Here is a 16,724-nt window from a genome sequence, read left to right as displayed (position 1 = left end):
CAGAAAAAAAATGAGCCAATAAATTCATAATGAATCTTTTATCAACTTAAAAAGATGAAATCTTTGCATCTGTCATAAAAGAACATGATGTATCTGTTCAACAATTGAAACACAAAAATTCGGCCTTTATTTTAAACAAAGCATTCATGTGACTCACAAAATTCCAATTATTTATCTTCTCTCCAATTTTAAATGTTACATTTATTTCAAATGAGGTCTCCACTTAAAGACAAGTTCTGTAACAAACGAGTACCTGCATAAATATAATAACATGACATACTCTGATAAACCTTGTCGGGTTCTTCTATTTTTTCCTCACTGAGCCACTCTTCTTGTCTGACTTGGACTTCTTTGCATCTTTCTTTCCTTTTGACAGATTCTCGTAAACGTCATCCTTGGTTCTGAAAAGAGACAGAGGACAATATCACGACTGAGACTCAACAGTATATGTTAACACACCAATGATATGAATTAGACACAGCTTTGATTAGAGAACAAGATCCTAGAGAGGTTAATGAATGAGGCCGCTGCAGGAAGACGACTGAAACAGACCAACCGGCCATGAATTAGTCACTCAAAGCTGGCAGCCAGCTATTCCAAGTGGCTCAAAGGTTACGGTGTGTAGGGCCCATTATCCATTGTATTTTATGTGTGCTGCTTTATCTTTGCTAAAAGATTAGTTAGGACATTGTCCGTGAATTCGAGTGGTGCTCGGGTTCAGAGAAAAACAATCACAAAACAGAGAAAAGCGCCGTGTTTTCAAGAAATGAACTAATCTCCTGATGAGACATCCATTGGGCTTTAAAACAAAAATATCTGAGTGTCATATCATATTATAAAAGTGTACAGCTAAATCAGTAGAAGCATCTTTTAATAGCAACAGAGAAATGATTCCTTATCTCCTCTAGACCAGAGGTGTTAGTATCATCTTTACGTACTCTGGCTCTGTGAACCGCAAGTGAAACAAATAAAAGCTGAAGCTCAGGTTGACTTTCTTTAGTCTGGACAGGAGGATGTGAGCAATAAATCCATCAACAACCCTAAAAAAGATTGTCCCTCTGTGGCCTCTCAGTCGTCATAATAATGGTTGAAATATTTCATTGGATAAGTTTGGACTCTATATTCCACAAGCTAATCAGATTTTGTGTAACGGGTCATTTTCCAGCTGCCTCCTCTCTGCATTTTACAACTTCAATGGTAATTCAGGCCGTAAGATGACTATTTATTGCAGTGTCTTTCCTACGGTGAAAAGGATTAAATCAAAATGGAGTCCAGCTACAACAACATAAGGCATCCTCCCTCCGCCTACTGCTCCTTCTCTCTACAGCTCAGCTCTTCCTCCAGAAAGTGCTGACTTGGCTGAAGACACTGACTGAGTCCTAGCTTTTTAAAGAAAGTAGGGCGGCAGTGTGAGGTTTAGAAGAGCGATGTGAACGTATTAGAGACTTCCACCTCACAAATACAGAAAACACAGACAAGCCCACTCACTTTGAAACCTTCCTGCTCGCTGGTTGGTGTTTGAGTTGAAGATTTCCATACTCCGTCTCAGCTTCCTGGGGAAGAGAAACAGAGAGCGTTCAGATATGACTGATGCAGACTTAGTCAAACACAGACACATGTCATACCACTGGTTTAGCCTTTGTGGTTGAACGTTTTCTGTGTCAGGGTCAATGTTCAACGTTCACCACCTCTGATAAAGTATCGTTCTGTCGACATTAAACTAGTTGACTCTAGATTTCATAGCAAGAGGCCAAGTGCAAAGATCTATTGACATATACTAGTGTATCACTAGTATTTCACCCACAACTAAAGACCGACTCATGGTGTGTGTGATGGTTTGTCTCTGTGTTTGTCCTCAGTTTTCTGTCTCTGTTGCTCACCATGCAGGCGTTCTGTTTGGCCTTGGTGCTCTGTATGTACTCAGACACAGCCAGGTAGATGAACTTGTACTGGGCCTCTGTCTGCACCATACCAGAGCGCTGCTCTCGCACCATCTGGATGTATTTCGGGATGTCAATATCACAGTCAATACCTATAGAAGAAAACGAGATGGGAAGGCATGGGATGGAGGCAGTAACATAAGGAGGAAAATAAACAATTCATTTTAAGTGTCCCTAGTAATAAAAACTGATTTCTTTCAAACATTTGTTACCTATAGTGTCAATGGTCTCAATGATCATGTCAATCACCACAATCGTGCCTGTCCGACCGATCCCAGCACTGGACAAATGTACAGAAGACATAAAGTGAATATATCTTTCCATCAGTCACAACAAGATGCAGACAAACACCATTAAGGTACTGCAAAGATCATGTGAGTCTAATCAGTACTAAACAAAAACTATAGCTGATGCTGGTATCATGTGTTAAGTTTCCTAACTTGGGTGTGGAACTCCCTCCTGAGTTGAAAAATAAATCGAAAGTGCTAGTGTAGTAGGAAAAGTATGGGAGATCGTATTAATGCTGTTCAGTCTTGTGAACATGCTTACATACAAGTGGCTTATATGACTACTTACACAAGTCATACAAGCATTTAACCAACTACTTCTAATAAGCACACACAGCCTCAGTATCCCTCACGTCACACGGGGAAAATTCCCCAAGGATTTTGTTCAGCTCCTGCTAATCTTAGTTGTGAAAATATCATAATTTAAACCTAAAGTAGGTTCACCTAATTTAAGATTATGTTACGTTCCTTGTTATAGAAGAAACGCGTTCAAACTCGTTCCACAAATTCCAGCACAACAAACATTAGGAAGATTTATGATCTCTCTGACATGTGCTATTACCCAGCGTTTTGTAAAACCTCCATCTGGGGAACGTACTGGATTGTCCTTCACATTTCCATATGCATTATCAGCTCACAAAAAAATCTAAATGCTAAGGAGGAACCCTAATAATACAATCATTGCTGTGTAAAATCACCTCCACAGTTGTATCATCTTTTCTCAGCTGTAATATTGGTGCACTGAGGCACTAGAGCTGTCTCTGTGCTGTACCTGCAATGGATGATCATGGGTCCAGCGTGACAGAATTCAGCCTGCTTAGCGTTCACTTGAGTGAGGAAGCTGAGGACGCCACCTGGTTCCTGAGGGACACCATGGTCAGGCCAGCTGAGGTACTGGTAGTGCCAGACTTCACGACAAATTGATGGCTGTCAAAGGCAAAAAAAACAAACTACATCAGTACAATGTCTTTAAATATGAACTATTTACATATATCGTGCAGTGAAGACAAGTGGTTGGAGGTTACCTTGTCTATAGGACCAATCTCCAAAAGTCTGACTTTGTAATCAGTAGCTTCTCTCTCTAACGTACAGGTCACCACATAGGGCCCCACCTCCTTGGTGCTATGAAGTTCTGGCCAGTATGGCACACATTTGTTCTGCATGAAAAAAAAGACATGAACTCACATAAATTCTAACCTCGACTGAACATCCATTACACATAACAAGTAATCAAAACACGTCCATTGAAATTTCCATGACCAGCTGTGTAAAAGACTCCAGAGAAGAAAACAATTTAATTCTTTTATTAAGACCTCAGGGGAACAGCAGCCTCATTATTTGAAAACTGGCAAAATAATAATTATGGAAAAAGTCTCTAGTACTAGATTAAGTTAGCTTTTTACTGTACTGAATACGTTTCGGCCAGTGTCAGTAATGTTTAGTGGGTCTGAAACATTTGCTGGGAAGAAGAAGACTCTCGATATGAGCCAGTGATGTGTCATAGGTCTTATATTTTCAATGCAATTTAAATATTTTCATAATTGTTATTTTTCGTACTGACCCGTCCTTTCTCAACCTCTCTCGTTGTCATGACGATCACGTGCGTGTTTTCCTGCCAAACCATCTGCCAGAAATCGTTGACAGTTGTTGCTAAGCATCCCTGGGTGGCGATGTAAACTTTCTCATCTGTGGCCTCATACAGGGTGTTCTGCAAACACAGAGAGATACAACACAGTCAACACAACAACCGTGAAGGTTAACAACACCAAGAGTGAGGAAAACATGGACTTCCATTGTGTTTCAAGTTGTGGTTTTCTCATTCTGTATTACTGTGAGGCCAGAGACTTTGAAGACTTACTCTCACATAGTTGGCGTTGATGTAATCTGAACCAACAACATTAGGATCAGTGTCCTTTAGGGTGACCCTGGTTTCATTGACTTGTGGGAAAAAAAACAAAGTGGACAAAGAGGGGAGGTGGTGGAACAGCATTTAAACATTTAGTTAAAGATAGTAGCATGTGAATTTGATGATACGATGATAAAAAAGACACAGAGAAAATTAAAAACTCACAGGGGAGAATGTTCTTGTATCTGTTTTTGCTCTTATTTTCAGGTCTTTGTCCCTCCTCTCTGCTCTTCTTCACCTTCGCCTCCATCTTTTGCAAAGCCTAGTAGGAGAGAGACAACAATGATATCAATGCTACATACTAATACTGTTTGCATAATATTATTGTTGACTGTATAAAAGAAATTAAATGTAGTATACAGTAAATTATAGTATAAGTATAATAATCTCTAACTTTATAATGCCAACATCAATAATCATTTGAGTCATTTCCACCTTCTGATTTCATGCATTTGTTGCTTTTATATATGTTTTATATCATAAACTGAGTATATTTGGGTTTTAGACGGTTGGAAATAATCAGTAGTTTCACCCCGATCACGTACGTAGCTCTGTTTTTAATATGCATATTGAGGATTTTAAATAAACTAATGTTTTAGAATGAACGCTGCACATACTCAAAGTCTGTCCTGTGCTATTATGTAATAGGGCAATGGGACACAGTTGATGTATCCTACCACCACAAGATGGTAGTATATTACCTCTGCTCTCTAGTTGGCCATACTAAGGAAGTACGTTTTGTGATGTAAAACTATGACGGACAATTGAGTCAAATTGTGAAAAGATGCTTGACATAAATTTACTTTTGAATTCAGGACAAACATAAGAGAGGCCAGGTCATAGTCTTACGTCAAACTCCTCCCAGAAGCCCGCCTTGCTCTTCTGCCCCTCGCCTTCGTCCTGCTTGTCTGCGGTCTGATCCAGCTGTTTCACCCTGCTGTCAATATCTGCTGCGTTCACTCTGGTGGAGTAATACGGCTAAGAAAGGAGAGAGGAAAAAGGGTATGGTGGAGATGAAAGAAAAAGATGAGGTGATGCGCAAAACGCACAATATTATCGCTTTAAGACAAACATAAAGATGAGTGAGTAATATTTCCTATCTGTGGGCTGCGCTGCTCATCTTTTAAAATAAGTTTCTGTTATTTACAGCTCTCTGGCAGTGAATGTGTTGCGTTAGTATATAAAACTTAATTACAATTCAGATTTAATGAGAAATCCTACTCATTCTGGTACTTCATTAGCACAAGAAAAACCAGTTCACCTGTTTGAGATACACCCAGTTCCCAGAGATTTCCTCAATGCCTTTGCGTTTGTAGTGATCCACCAGGTCTGTCAGCGTGTCAAACATCTCTGAACCCCCTACTGTGTACCTGTCATTCTGGACACACACAGAAACACACAACATGTCAATGTGAAATTGTCTGGTGTAAACTTAATTGTGACGTTCTAAAAGGTGTATTGACCAGTTAAAGTCCCCAAAAAATTCAGAAAATAAACCAAAACCAAAAGTGTAATACAAACAGAACAGTTTATTGGGCAAAAAAATAATTTACTATGTGTAAAAGACATGAATGTATACTAATATAGTCCCACTTATACGAACCAACAGTAACGAGTAAGAGAAGATTAGAGTTGGATAGCCTTAAAAAACTCTGATCTTTACCATGTGCTCATGAAAAGGCCTTTGTGACCCATTAAGTAATCTCCCTTTAATCCCTTTTGCACCTTGGCTAAGCACAAAAACAATGGTTGCCCATTTAAGTGAGGACTGAATGGTGTTTACTATGAGGTCAGCCACCGCTAAAAATAAAAATGCAAAGACCCTAATGGTTACAGAAAGGTGTGATCTATGCATATAAGAGAGATGGCTGTGTGACCTGTAGCTGTACCATGCATGTCATCACCAGCTGTTAGCAGTAAGTGTGTCAAAATCTAAATTCAGATCCACTTTCCGGTTTTACATCTGTCTTACTCAGAAATAAAACATCTTGTTTTTTTGTTCAGGGCCAACTCTTGGCCCTGGCCCTGGTTGAATTAGAACTGTTCCTAACACGTATAACCATTGAAATATCAGTAAGTCTTTTCTTGCATAACACAGGGGAAATGAGACTTTAACGTATTTTAAAGTGCACTGCACAACTACGGGAATACCCCTCAGCATGTTAATGCCATGCGACTCTGTTTCGGGGACTAATTCTGTATATTCAAAGCAAAATTGACCAAAACCAACCCCTAGTTTCAGGTATGCATGCTACACAAACTAGGGCAAGCACCTACCTGACACATAATCTTGATGTGGGAGACCCTCTTTGCACCTGTTTTGCTCCTCTCATCTGTCAGGACCGACAGGACGAAGTCTCCGGGTTTGGACAGTGACTCTCTGACCAAAAAAGTCCCCGGCTCATCTCGTGAAGTGAGGAGCTTCTCAGCATTTGGCCCAGAGAGGTGACCGTGGTACCACCTGAGACAGAACAGCACAAAGGGTTTAGCACAGAACAGCCTCAGAGAGACTTACACGTCTTAAAGTATATTCACACCATGAGCTAAATTGTAGATTTGTTTGTGGAAAAGATTCACTGCTATTTTAAAAATGTCTAAGTGTGCAGCAACTGAAGTAGGTAAGAAAAACATGTGGTGCTATAACTGCAGTGTAAATGACAAGCATTAGTCTATACATGGCTAAGCAATTGTCAGATAGAGGCTGACCTGTTACACTGGCGCACTATTCACTGATCAGAAATAGAAATCATCAAACGAATCAAATGCATTAGGCTGAGAGTTTAAAAACAGCATATACAGATGTTGCTGTTATAAGTAGGTTGTATTTCTGTCCACCACTGTACTCTCTCTGCATGTTTATGTGTGTGTGTGTGTGTGTTTGTGGCGCGTATGTGAATGAGTGAATGCACACTCGGTCGAGTTGGTTAGTGACTTAATTTTAGGCACAGTTCTCGATTTCTTCTTCTAAACTTCCTGCTTTGCGGTCGGAAAATTTCTGGTGACAGATTTCGTGGCTGAAGAGGACAAAGTATTTATAGACTGATTCCTCCTCCCCTCTTGTCGATATGACCACCTCCCCTCCCCCCACCACATGCTGCGCTTGTTCTCGTTATGGTTTTTTTTTAATTATTCAGCTTTTTCAAAGTTCTCAAATCACAGTATATTTTGTACGTAAGCTGAAATTAAATCCATGAAGCACTTGCAATCGACCAAGGCATTGTCTGCGCACTTTTGCAAGAGCTTACGAGCGACGTGTGCATTGGAATTGACTTCACAGTTACTGGGTTAGTTTAATTTAACAATTCAATCATGCATATGTGGTTAAATTGATTAATCAATCAGGGTTCTGTGTGAAAGAAACCTGGCTGCACTTTTGTTAGCAATCATCAATGAACATATGTGATAACACCAACAAGTCAATGGCCTCAGACCACATTTATCCTTTTTTCTGAGAAGAGGTGATCTGCCAGATAAATGGGAACAGACATTTAAAAACAGCATCACAGAGTGACCTTCCATGGCATGTGTCTGTATGTGTGTGTGTGTGTGTGTGTGTAATTGTGCTTTGCTAACATACGAGAAAGATTGGGTGAGATGAGGAAGGCAACGAGTAAGCAAGAACATGATGGAGTGCGCAATAGAGGAAGACAAGTAAGGTCTGGCCATTGCTTTCAAAATTGTCAAAACTTAAAGTTTCCAACCGCAGCAACAAAAGGGAAGTTAGACAACTGACAGAGACGAGGATGGGGGGGGATGTGAAGTACACGGTCTCACACACGATAGAAAGTAGTGTCCTCCTTGACTCATAAAAGCAGTGGAACTGTCTGTGAGTGAGTTTATCACGACTTGTTGGACATTAACCTACGTTAGGCAGCCTGGTGTTTCAGTGTTTCCAGCTAGGAGAAAAACTCCACCTCCAGAGGCAAGGTCATGGAATTTAAATGTACAATGTGGGACGGGCTGAACAAAAACATGAATATTAACTCGTAGTTTTTAACCTGCATGTGAAAAAAAAGGTTAAGATTCTTATCTAATTCACAGCAGCAGGAGGAATCTATTATGTGGAGCGCTCCGCACTCACACACACAGACAGTAGAAAATATCTGGTAAATCATCTTGTGCCTATATTTAGCAACTAGAGATGTGTGCAAGCAACAGTTACTATCAGTGAAAAACAGACAAAAGTGTTTGAAGTGGAGATGCTACATTGCAAATAAAAGTCCTGCGTTTAAACTTTTATATAAAAGATGTAGCTCAAGATGAGAAATTGTTTCTGTCAGAGATTATTATTTAAATTTTCAAAAAATTTAGCATATGGGAATGTTGAGTGAATCATTTAAGCGATACAGCAGTCCTCCAAACAGACTAATTTAAAATAAAAAAATTATATAAAAATAAAATCTTAATCAGCAACACAAAGCAGGCAGATGCGGAAAATACAAAGTATAAAGTGAAATAAACTTCTCTGGACTCACGGATGATAATTACTAATGATGATAATAACTGCAAACGTGAAAACAAGGCTTTACTTTATTTAATGCAGAAAGGTCTTTCTCTATTTCTTTGAAGCAGGTAATTAAAAGATAACCAGCCATTGTGCAGCCAGGTTTTACATTTTGCTTTTTGTTACAAGAAGAGTCAAAAGAGTCATTTTGCTAAAGGGTTCAATAAATGTTGGACAAACTTCAGCCTCTTTTGCTACCTGTATTTTCTTTAGCATTTGCTAAGCTTTTAGGCTATAAATTAACAACATTGATATTCTACTATTAATCACTCACTCGAATGGACTCATGTTTACAAGAAAGAAAAGTGTGAAAAAGTTTGTTTGAAGTGTAAAAACTTCATTGAACTTTAACTTTATAACTTTATTTACTTTGAAAACAGTATAAATATATTTAATAAGTATATTTAATAAATGTTTATAACACATTAGAATGTTGTTGCAAGCAGATGCGCAGAACTGTTTATTAATATAAATACTATACACTATATAAATATTTGTGTGGTCACTAAAAGATCCTTTCTAAACAGAAAATGACATAAAAAGTCATATTAGAGAACATGTCACAGGAATAAAGGTATAACCACTAATAACTATATATACTTTTATATATAGCTATATACACTGTATATAAATAATAATAATAATAATTTGAAGCGTTATTATAGTTTGTTGTGAACCACTAAATCAATTAAGAGGCTAAATATCAGTTGAAAAGTGACGTATTATTTCATATTATACAAAGTAGAAATAATAAGTACTTAATTGTGGTTTTGTAAAGTACTTGATACTTGGCACTGGTTAAATCCATGAGTAGCTGCTATGAGCCGAGTGTGGGGAGTGTGGGTGCTGATGTTTTACTGACTCACATTGTGACAAACAAAGATGCTGTTAAACCTAAATCATTTCAAAGCGTCGTCAGATGAAAAGCTTTTCCCCCAGAGGAAAAGATTAAAGTTACATGGAATATATTAAAACCACCAATGACACTAAATCATCCCCAGTAATAACCTTAGAATAATGGTGGTCACAGACTATAATTGACTATAATTGACTTAACCACCTAACCAAATACAATTACACTTAACCTGAGGGTGTAGGTGGAGGTAGTTCAGGTAGCTAAGTGTGTGTGGGCCACATCAACCTGCTGGAGGTTAAGGTTGAAGTGTGGAGAGTGCACCGACCTCTCTGTGGTGGGGTCCGAGCAGTTGAGGGGATATTTGAGCTCGATAATGGTGCCGTCTTTGTCCTGCAGGATGCCGTTCTCTGCCGTGTAGTACTCCACCAGTTCAGACAGGGTGGCAAACTTCTCCCCGCCATACAGGTCGTAGTAGTCTCCGGTGTTTTGGATCCGGATGTGGGTCACCATCTCGCCCAACCTGAGGAGAGTAAGAAAGAAAACAGTCAGTCAGGTCACACAACCAACCGTCGATGTTTTCAGTGACAAAACAACATCCTGATGACAGTAAAAAGAACAGCTCTGTTTCGTTTTTAATAATACGTTTCCGCATTTATTTGCTTCAAAAGAAAGTTTCACGTGAAATGTAACGTATTTATGTAACTTTACAGCAGATTCTCACATGGCTTTATACGATATTCACAGATTTTACCGAATATGTTCTGTATATATTAGCTGCCTATGACACACATCAACTTTCTCTGATTTGCTGAGTTTTTATTAGTAGTAGAATAGATTTACTCTCAGTTATATACAGTATGTTGTTTTTCATGTTGCATCAGCAGAAACTTTGGTTTATTTGTAAATCAACTTTAACAAAAGCAGATCAGGTTAAATTTCTTTGTTAGAAGAGTCAAATTTCAGCACTATTCTTGGTTTGAGGTCATTTGGAAGTCCAACAGGGGTAAAGGTAAAACCAATATACAGTCTCTTTGTAAGGTGTTACAGCCTCAGTGCACTTTGGCATCGATTCTGCAAGTCCCTCGACTCTACAAGTGAGACGGGTACTATTCTGCCAGAACATATTTTTTCATTTGGTGTTTCGATGATGCCGGTGGAGACAGCTCTCCAAAATGCACGGGTTGATGTGGTGACTGCAGAGGTCATTTTCATACTCATCAAACTATTCGGTGATCCCTCGTGCCCTGTGGCTGAATCCTGGAAGAGACCACTCCCATCAGGATACAAACGTTTCATTAACGTAAGTAATCCTCAGACTGAAGGGTCATTTGCAGTGACCCTGCCAAAGGGACAATTGGAATAAAACCATGCAAGCTAAATGTCCTCTGCAGGACAGCAGAGCCACCAGACTGGACCCTCAACGTAGGGATCAAGCATTTTGTCTCAGTTATATCACATATTTACTCACCGACTTGTCGAGAATTTGATGAAGAGTGACTCATCTGACCACGTTTTTACATCCCTGTAGACCAGTGCCTATTGCGTTAGCGCCACTAGACTCTCAAATGTGCATTTATCTTTGTAATGAGGGGTTTCTGCACTACAACCCCAATTTCAGCTATCTACTATCTCTTCATTGTAGATCTAAATGCAGGTGTGAAACACTAGCCAGTTCTTTGTGTCGTTCCTCTTTCCATCTTGATCCAAAATAAAACCAACTGGGCCTGTTCAGCATTTCCTTACATGGAGAGCACAGGCAGGGGGCCAAGTGGACCCGCTATTTGCAGTGAGTACGATGAAGGTGGCCTCTTCAAGGAGTCATCCGCATGGTTCAGAGGATCACTGAATGGTTTGAAAATTATGTGAATCATGTGCTACAGCCTTCGCAGTGACCAGATCTCAACCTAATTTATCATCTAGTTTGAACCAGCATGCTGCTTTTTATATCTTTGATTGGGGTGTCAACTATTATAACAGAATGTGGATAAAAGAACTTTTATCTAATTTCAACAATACAATACATATTGTCTCATATAGTCACGCAATCAGGATTACTAAATTGACCTACACAGCTGCTTCGAAGTTCTGCTTACGAAAAAACATAATACTTCCACAGGAACTTTAATCACCACAATACACCTGCATGAATTTAATCCGAAGCACTGGCTCAAAATGTGTGACAGTGTTTCTCAAGATGCAGCACATTTCTTAATTTCACCTTTTGAGCCAATGACATTGTGCTCCGTACATAAAGTAAGTGAGTGTTTATGAACCAAAGTGTGCCAATAATAACAAAATATCTTTCTTTGTTCTAAACATAGAACATATTTCATGTATTAATAAATATATAGATGCCGGGTGTGATTTTATGAGTAAAAAACTTGGTTTCCATCTATACAGATAATGTCTGTACAGACGTTATCTGACTAAAGAAAGTTGTAAAACAATAGTTTAATAAACAGTGAGCTTTAAAAGGCAGTAAAATGAGTAAAGGTTAAAGTCCTGTATTTTCTTTAGCATTTGCTAAGCTTTTAGGCTATAAATTAACAACATTGATATTCTACTATTAATCACTCACTCACATGGACTCACGTTTACAAGAAAGAAAAGTATTGTGTTCTCAGCTGTGGGGTTAGAAAAATAGAAATGAAAGAGGGATTTTTCTTTTTTTTTATTTGTAGACATTTTTACCTGACAGAAAGGGAGAAATCTCCTACGTTCTTCTTACTGGGTCGAGCCAAAAAGCTGCCATGAATGCCTCGACTCTTCAGCATTTCCTCGGCCTGCAGGCCTGTGATGTCTCTGTGGAACCACCTGCATTAACACACATACATGCACAGTAAAAATACACATTGCATGTGTGAATATAGCTGCACACGGTACACCCTTAGCTTACAAATAGACAAACTTGTATCTTTTAAATATAAAAACACACACCTTACGTCCACACACAGTTTTATTTCCAGACATGAGGCAGCTAAGCTTACTGGAACACAGTAATTACAAAATGATTTCATAGAGGAAATCCAAAATAACTCCACAGTATGTGGATTCATCTTTTCGAGAATACATCTCAGGTGTAGCTTAACCATAGCAGAGGCAGGTTTCACCACAGATAGGCCTACTTCACAAACGTTATTAGTGTAGTTGTCGACTGACGGAAAATTATTACCGACCATTTTGATATCTGCTGATTAGAGACAATCTTTGCTGCCTAGCAGATATGCGGTTTGGCTTTTTCCATTTCACTGGGACAGCCTCTAATTATAAGACATTGGGTTTTTGTCTAGTAACTGATGCAAGATTGTCTTTATTTGACATTTTAAATCAAACTATTCATTTATTCATTTATAGTTTAACTGATACTGAAACTAACGTTAAAAGCATTCTGTTAAATTCCTATAGTTTTTATTCCTCATAAGCCTGTTAGTAAATCTTCTCTTTATGTACAAAAAAGTTCTGTCTATAGACACACAGCAGCACAATTTAATGCACTTAAACAAAAAAAACAAAACAAATTGTACTATTAAAAACTATTACACTATATCATGTTACATTAAACAACAGCTTAACCGCATCAGTGACATTGGTCGGTGCACTCTCTGACATCGAAATTAAAATACCACAGTACATCTTCACAACTATAACCCAAAAAACAGTGCAGTTCTGGTTTGAAAGCTCTTTCAACCACTATGTGAGTTATGTGTAGTTAAGTCTAACAATTGCATCAGTACAGAGTACAACGTGGTTTAGCCTTGAAGAATAGCAAAATCATGTTGCACTCCGGTTCGGCTCACACAGCTTAACACAACCCTAAAGAAAGGTTTTTTCAAGTATGACTCCCATATGATGTTTTTAAATAGCTGTGGTTCATTTGTTGTCATAATAGCTTCCCTGCATCTCAGCCTACTGCTGAGTAAAGAATCTATATTAAATATTTAATGATGGCATTTCCATCTGAGAGAGAACTTTTGTATGTTTACATGGGTTAAAAAAAGACATTTCACAGGACAAAGAACTTTATATCATAAATATTGAGAAATTTGCCTTAGTCAACTACTATTTATGACATTTTCTTTACGCAAACAGACATGAACAGCGCACAACATATCACAAATCACATGATAGAGGAACAGAGCAGGACAAGTCAACAGCTGGGCAAAGTAAGAGAAGGAGGAATGGAAACAGAGAAGTTGTCATCACGCCTTGCTCAAAACACGAAGAACACAACCAGAGCTGACGAACAAAGCGTTCTAGGGCCCGGTGCTGGGTTTGACTTACCGAACCATGTTGTGTCCTCACTTCGTCTGACACCAAAGAGAAGAAGAGTGATCAGTGAAGAGCACCTGGAACATGTGCACACTCAAAAGCAAAGAGTATTCTTGTATCGCTCATGTTACAGTCAGTTCCTCTCTACTTCCTTACTTTACAAGACTATACTTGCCTTAATAGAAGGTAAGTTGCTTTCATTCTCATGCACTGTCACTCACTTACTCGACTTCACACTAACATCCTTCCATCTAAGATAACAGTTGCCAGCTGTATTTCTTTGTATCGCTCTCTATTCACTAAACAACCCTTCAAATCGCCCGCACTCTCCTCCTCTTCTCACACTACGCTTCCCTCCACTCAATCCTCCTCTTATCCAACCCCTCTACGTCCCAATAGGAAAGCAGGTAAACACTTACTCTTCTCAGCCGCCTCTGAAAACAACTCACACTCGCCAAGACGCTTAGACAGTGTATGTCTCTCTCCCCTCCTCTCTGTCGTTTTCTCTCTTGCTCTTCCCTTCCTTCCTTTTTACGTCCCCTTTCACAAAATAGTGAAAGCAAGACAGGAACCAAAATACATGTAGCTGACAGGCCGGAATTCCTTCTACAGATACAAGCCCTTTTATTTAAAGCCGACCACAACAAAAAGTAATTATATTTAGTTACAGGAAAGGTTTAAAGGCTGGATACTTGCTCCACTAAAGCTCCATCAGTTAGATTTCAAAGCAGATCTTGATGAAAAAAGCATCAGAGTTGGTTCAAATTGTTCTATTCAACAGAGAATCATGAGCACGTTTGCCTGTCCAGTTAATCCCCTTCTATAAAGGATAAGAAAAATCCACGAAATGCTTGAGCGTCTCATACGTTCGCCACCCAGCCCACACTTTGTCTCTTACTATATTTGCAAAGCTTTTCCACTCTGCCTGCCCACCTGTGTGATACTACTGTTGTCTGTTTGTTCTTTACTTCCAGGTGTGTATGTATGTGTGTTTGCAACACACAAAGGTTAGAGTCACAGAGCACTTCCTTATTTGCAGTCGTATCTTCCCCCCTCTGTGTGTGTGTGTGTGTGTGTGTGTGTGAGTGCTGCTGCTTTCAGCTGGTTAACCATTTTCAACTGTGAACCTGTTTCATTATCAGACCACCGAGACTGCAAAAATGCAACACAGACCTGGCATCAGGGTGATAATCTTAGCTTGCTATCAGAAAAAGCATACAGAAGTTAGCAAGAGAGTTTCCTCACATGTCACTCAAATCTGCATATATCTGCATTGTAAGGCAGGCTTGTTCCACAACACAACACATGTTTAGCTGCGACACAAAGAGGTCATCGAAATTTCACGTGCAAGTCATGTTCATGTATGACGTTTGACAGAGGATATTCAAATCCATATTCAACACGATGATTATCTTCCAAAGCCAAACACATACACCGTGTTCCACTGTGATCTGCACAGGACTATTTTGTTTTTTAACATTGATGCTGAAAATATGCAAGAGTAGAACAACGCTGTGTTGCGCTGACACTGTGTTTGCACATTGGGCAAAAAGCTATGAATAAACGGAAAAATGTGCAATAAATAGAGCACACTGAAGCCCTGCCCTACCCTCACGCTCTCTCTCTCTCTCTCTCTCACACACACACACACACACACACACACACACTGCAGTGCAGGTGTCGTTTGTCGTGGTTAACGCCAGCTATTGCAGTTTGCATTATTCTCATCATACACTCTCACGTTTAACAGCTGAAGCTGCTTTGGCTTCTCATCTCTTCTCGTACAACAAAACAGAGCTTCCCCACTTAATGCTGCAGGACAGGCTGCGTGTGTCTGTGTGTGTTTTTAACAGCCTCAGAGTGTCAACAAAGATATTTCCCAGATTTGGTCATTCTTGTGCAAGTTGCAACAGAGCAGGCTGTTGCAAAGCATCAAAGTTACTGTAAGCATAGCTCTTACATATTACTGTATATCGCTTCCAGGTTTTAAAGCTAAATATAATATACATAACAATGAATCAATTAATTAGTTCCTCTTCTGCTTTATAAACAGTACTTAGAAATTAAGTTGATACGAGTTTTCGACTATTGAGTGCCATTTTGAAGGCATCACTTAGACTCAGGAAAACTACAGTATGAAAGTATATTTGCATTTTGGATACACTTATCCAAAATGCACTATACACTATTTTGATAATGGCATGAGGCAATTTGAATCAGAGACGGTTTCATACCCTGGTTGCTATCTGGTTGCTATCTCTGTATTATTTCTGTGAGCATGTCATTTTCAGCACCGTTATTGTAGATAATCATTTAATTCACGGCCTTAACATAAGGTAGTGAATTAAATCATGAATGAATTGATATCAAATGCAAAACAAGGCAGTTTAACTCAATGAACATGTAGCCTCTTCAGTGGAAGACGAAATGACTGACACAGAGTAGACACAATTATAGTATAGAAAACAAGTAACAGAAAATACACAGCAAACAATGGGAAAAACACTTAGCAAAGACAAACACGTCACAGAAAGTGTTTTAATTTGTCTAACACTCACCCACAAGACATTGCTGACACTGCTCCTCGCTGCACTCACTGACAACCTGGATTTGCCTTCACCAAGGGGGTTGTTGGATCGTATCCAATCTCCTCTTTGTGTTGATGATGATCAGCGTTTCCCTGCCTCCAAGAACAGGGAAACTCACAGAAACACTCTCACCAACAGCAGCTCACACGTCTGACTCCAGGTTAGTTCCCTTTAGTTCCCACTTTCTGTTTACCTCACTTGTATTTAGCCTGTTCTCTCTCATGATAAGTTATCAGGTTCCATTACGAGCCCAGCTAAACCTTCCGCCCTGTAATTTACTCTGATTTTGTTAATTACCCAACTATCTTTGGGAGAAAATGTGGCTGTTCCTGTCCCCTTCTTCCACTGCTCTTCCTATCATCACCCATTCCATG

General features: G+C 39.2%; 1 protein-coding gene across 3 annotated transcripts; it reads right to left on the bottom strand.

The window, feature by feature from the left end:
* Positions 1–90: 90 nt before the first annotated feature.
* On the bottom strand, positions 91–16,685 carry ptpn6 (protein tyrosine phosphatase non-receptor type 6). 3 transcript variants are annotated; one of them, XM_026370555.1, is made up of 16 exons: positions 14,182–14,675; positions 13,775–13,800; positions 12,185–12,307; positions 9,819–10,013; positions 6,411–6,594; positions 5,395–5,511; positions 4,983–5,111; positions 4,299–4,395; positions 4,086–4,165; positions 3,789–3,935; positions 3,253–3,384; positions 3,000–3,154; positions 2,153–2,220; positions 1,881–2,032; positions 1,489–1,553; positions 91–401 (listed from the first exon to the last, which is right to left on the bottom strand). In XM_026370555.1, the coding sequence occupies exons 2-16, from the start codon at positions 13,780–13,782 to the stop codon at positions 305–307; spliced, it is 1,749 nt and encodes a 582-aa protein (XP_026226340.1). In that variant the 5' UTR covers positions 13,783–13,800; positions 14,182–14,675; the 3' UTR covers positions 91–304. The 3 variants fall into 3 exon arrangements, with proteins under 3 accessions (XP_026226340.1, XP_026226341.1, XP_026226339.1); XM_026370556.1 differs by lacking the exon at positions 14,182–14,675 and adding an exon at positions 13,938–14,152; XM_026370554.1 differs by lacking the exons at positions 13,775–13,800; positions 14,182–14,675 and adding an exon at positions 16,321–16,685.
* Positions 16,686–16,724: the final 39 nt, after the last annotated feature.

Source organism: Anabas testudineus, chromosome 16 (genome assembly GCF_900324465.2).
Source record: "Anabas testudineus chromosome 16, fAnaTes1.2, whole genome shotgun sequence".
NCBI lineage: Eukaryota > Metazoa > Chordata > Actinopteri > Anabantiformes > Anabantidae > Anabas > Anabas testudineus.
Note: the sequence above shows the minus strand (reverse complement) of the source record. Positions and strands in the feature narration are given on the sequence as shown.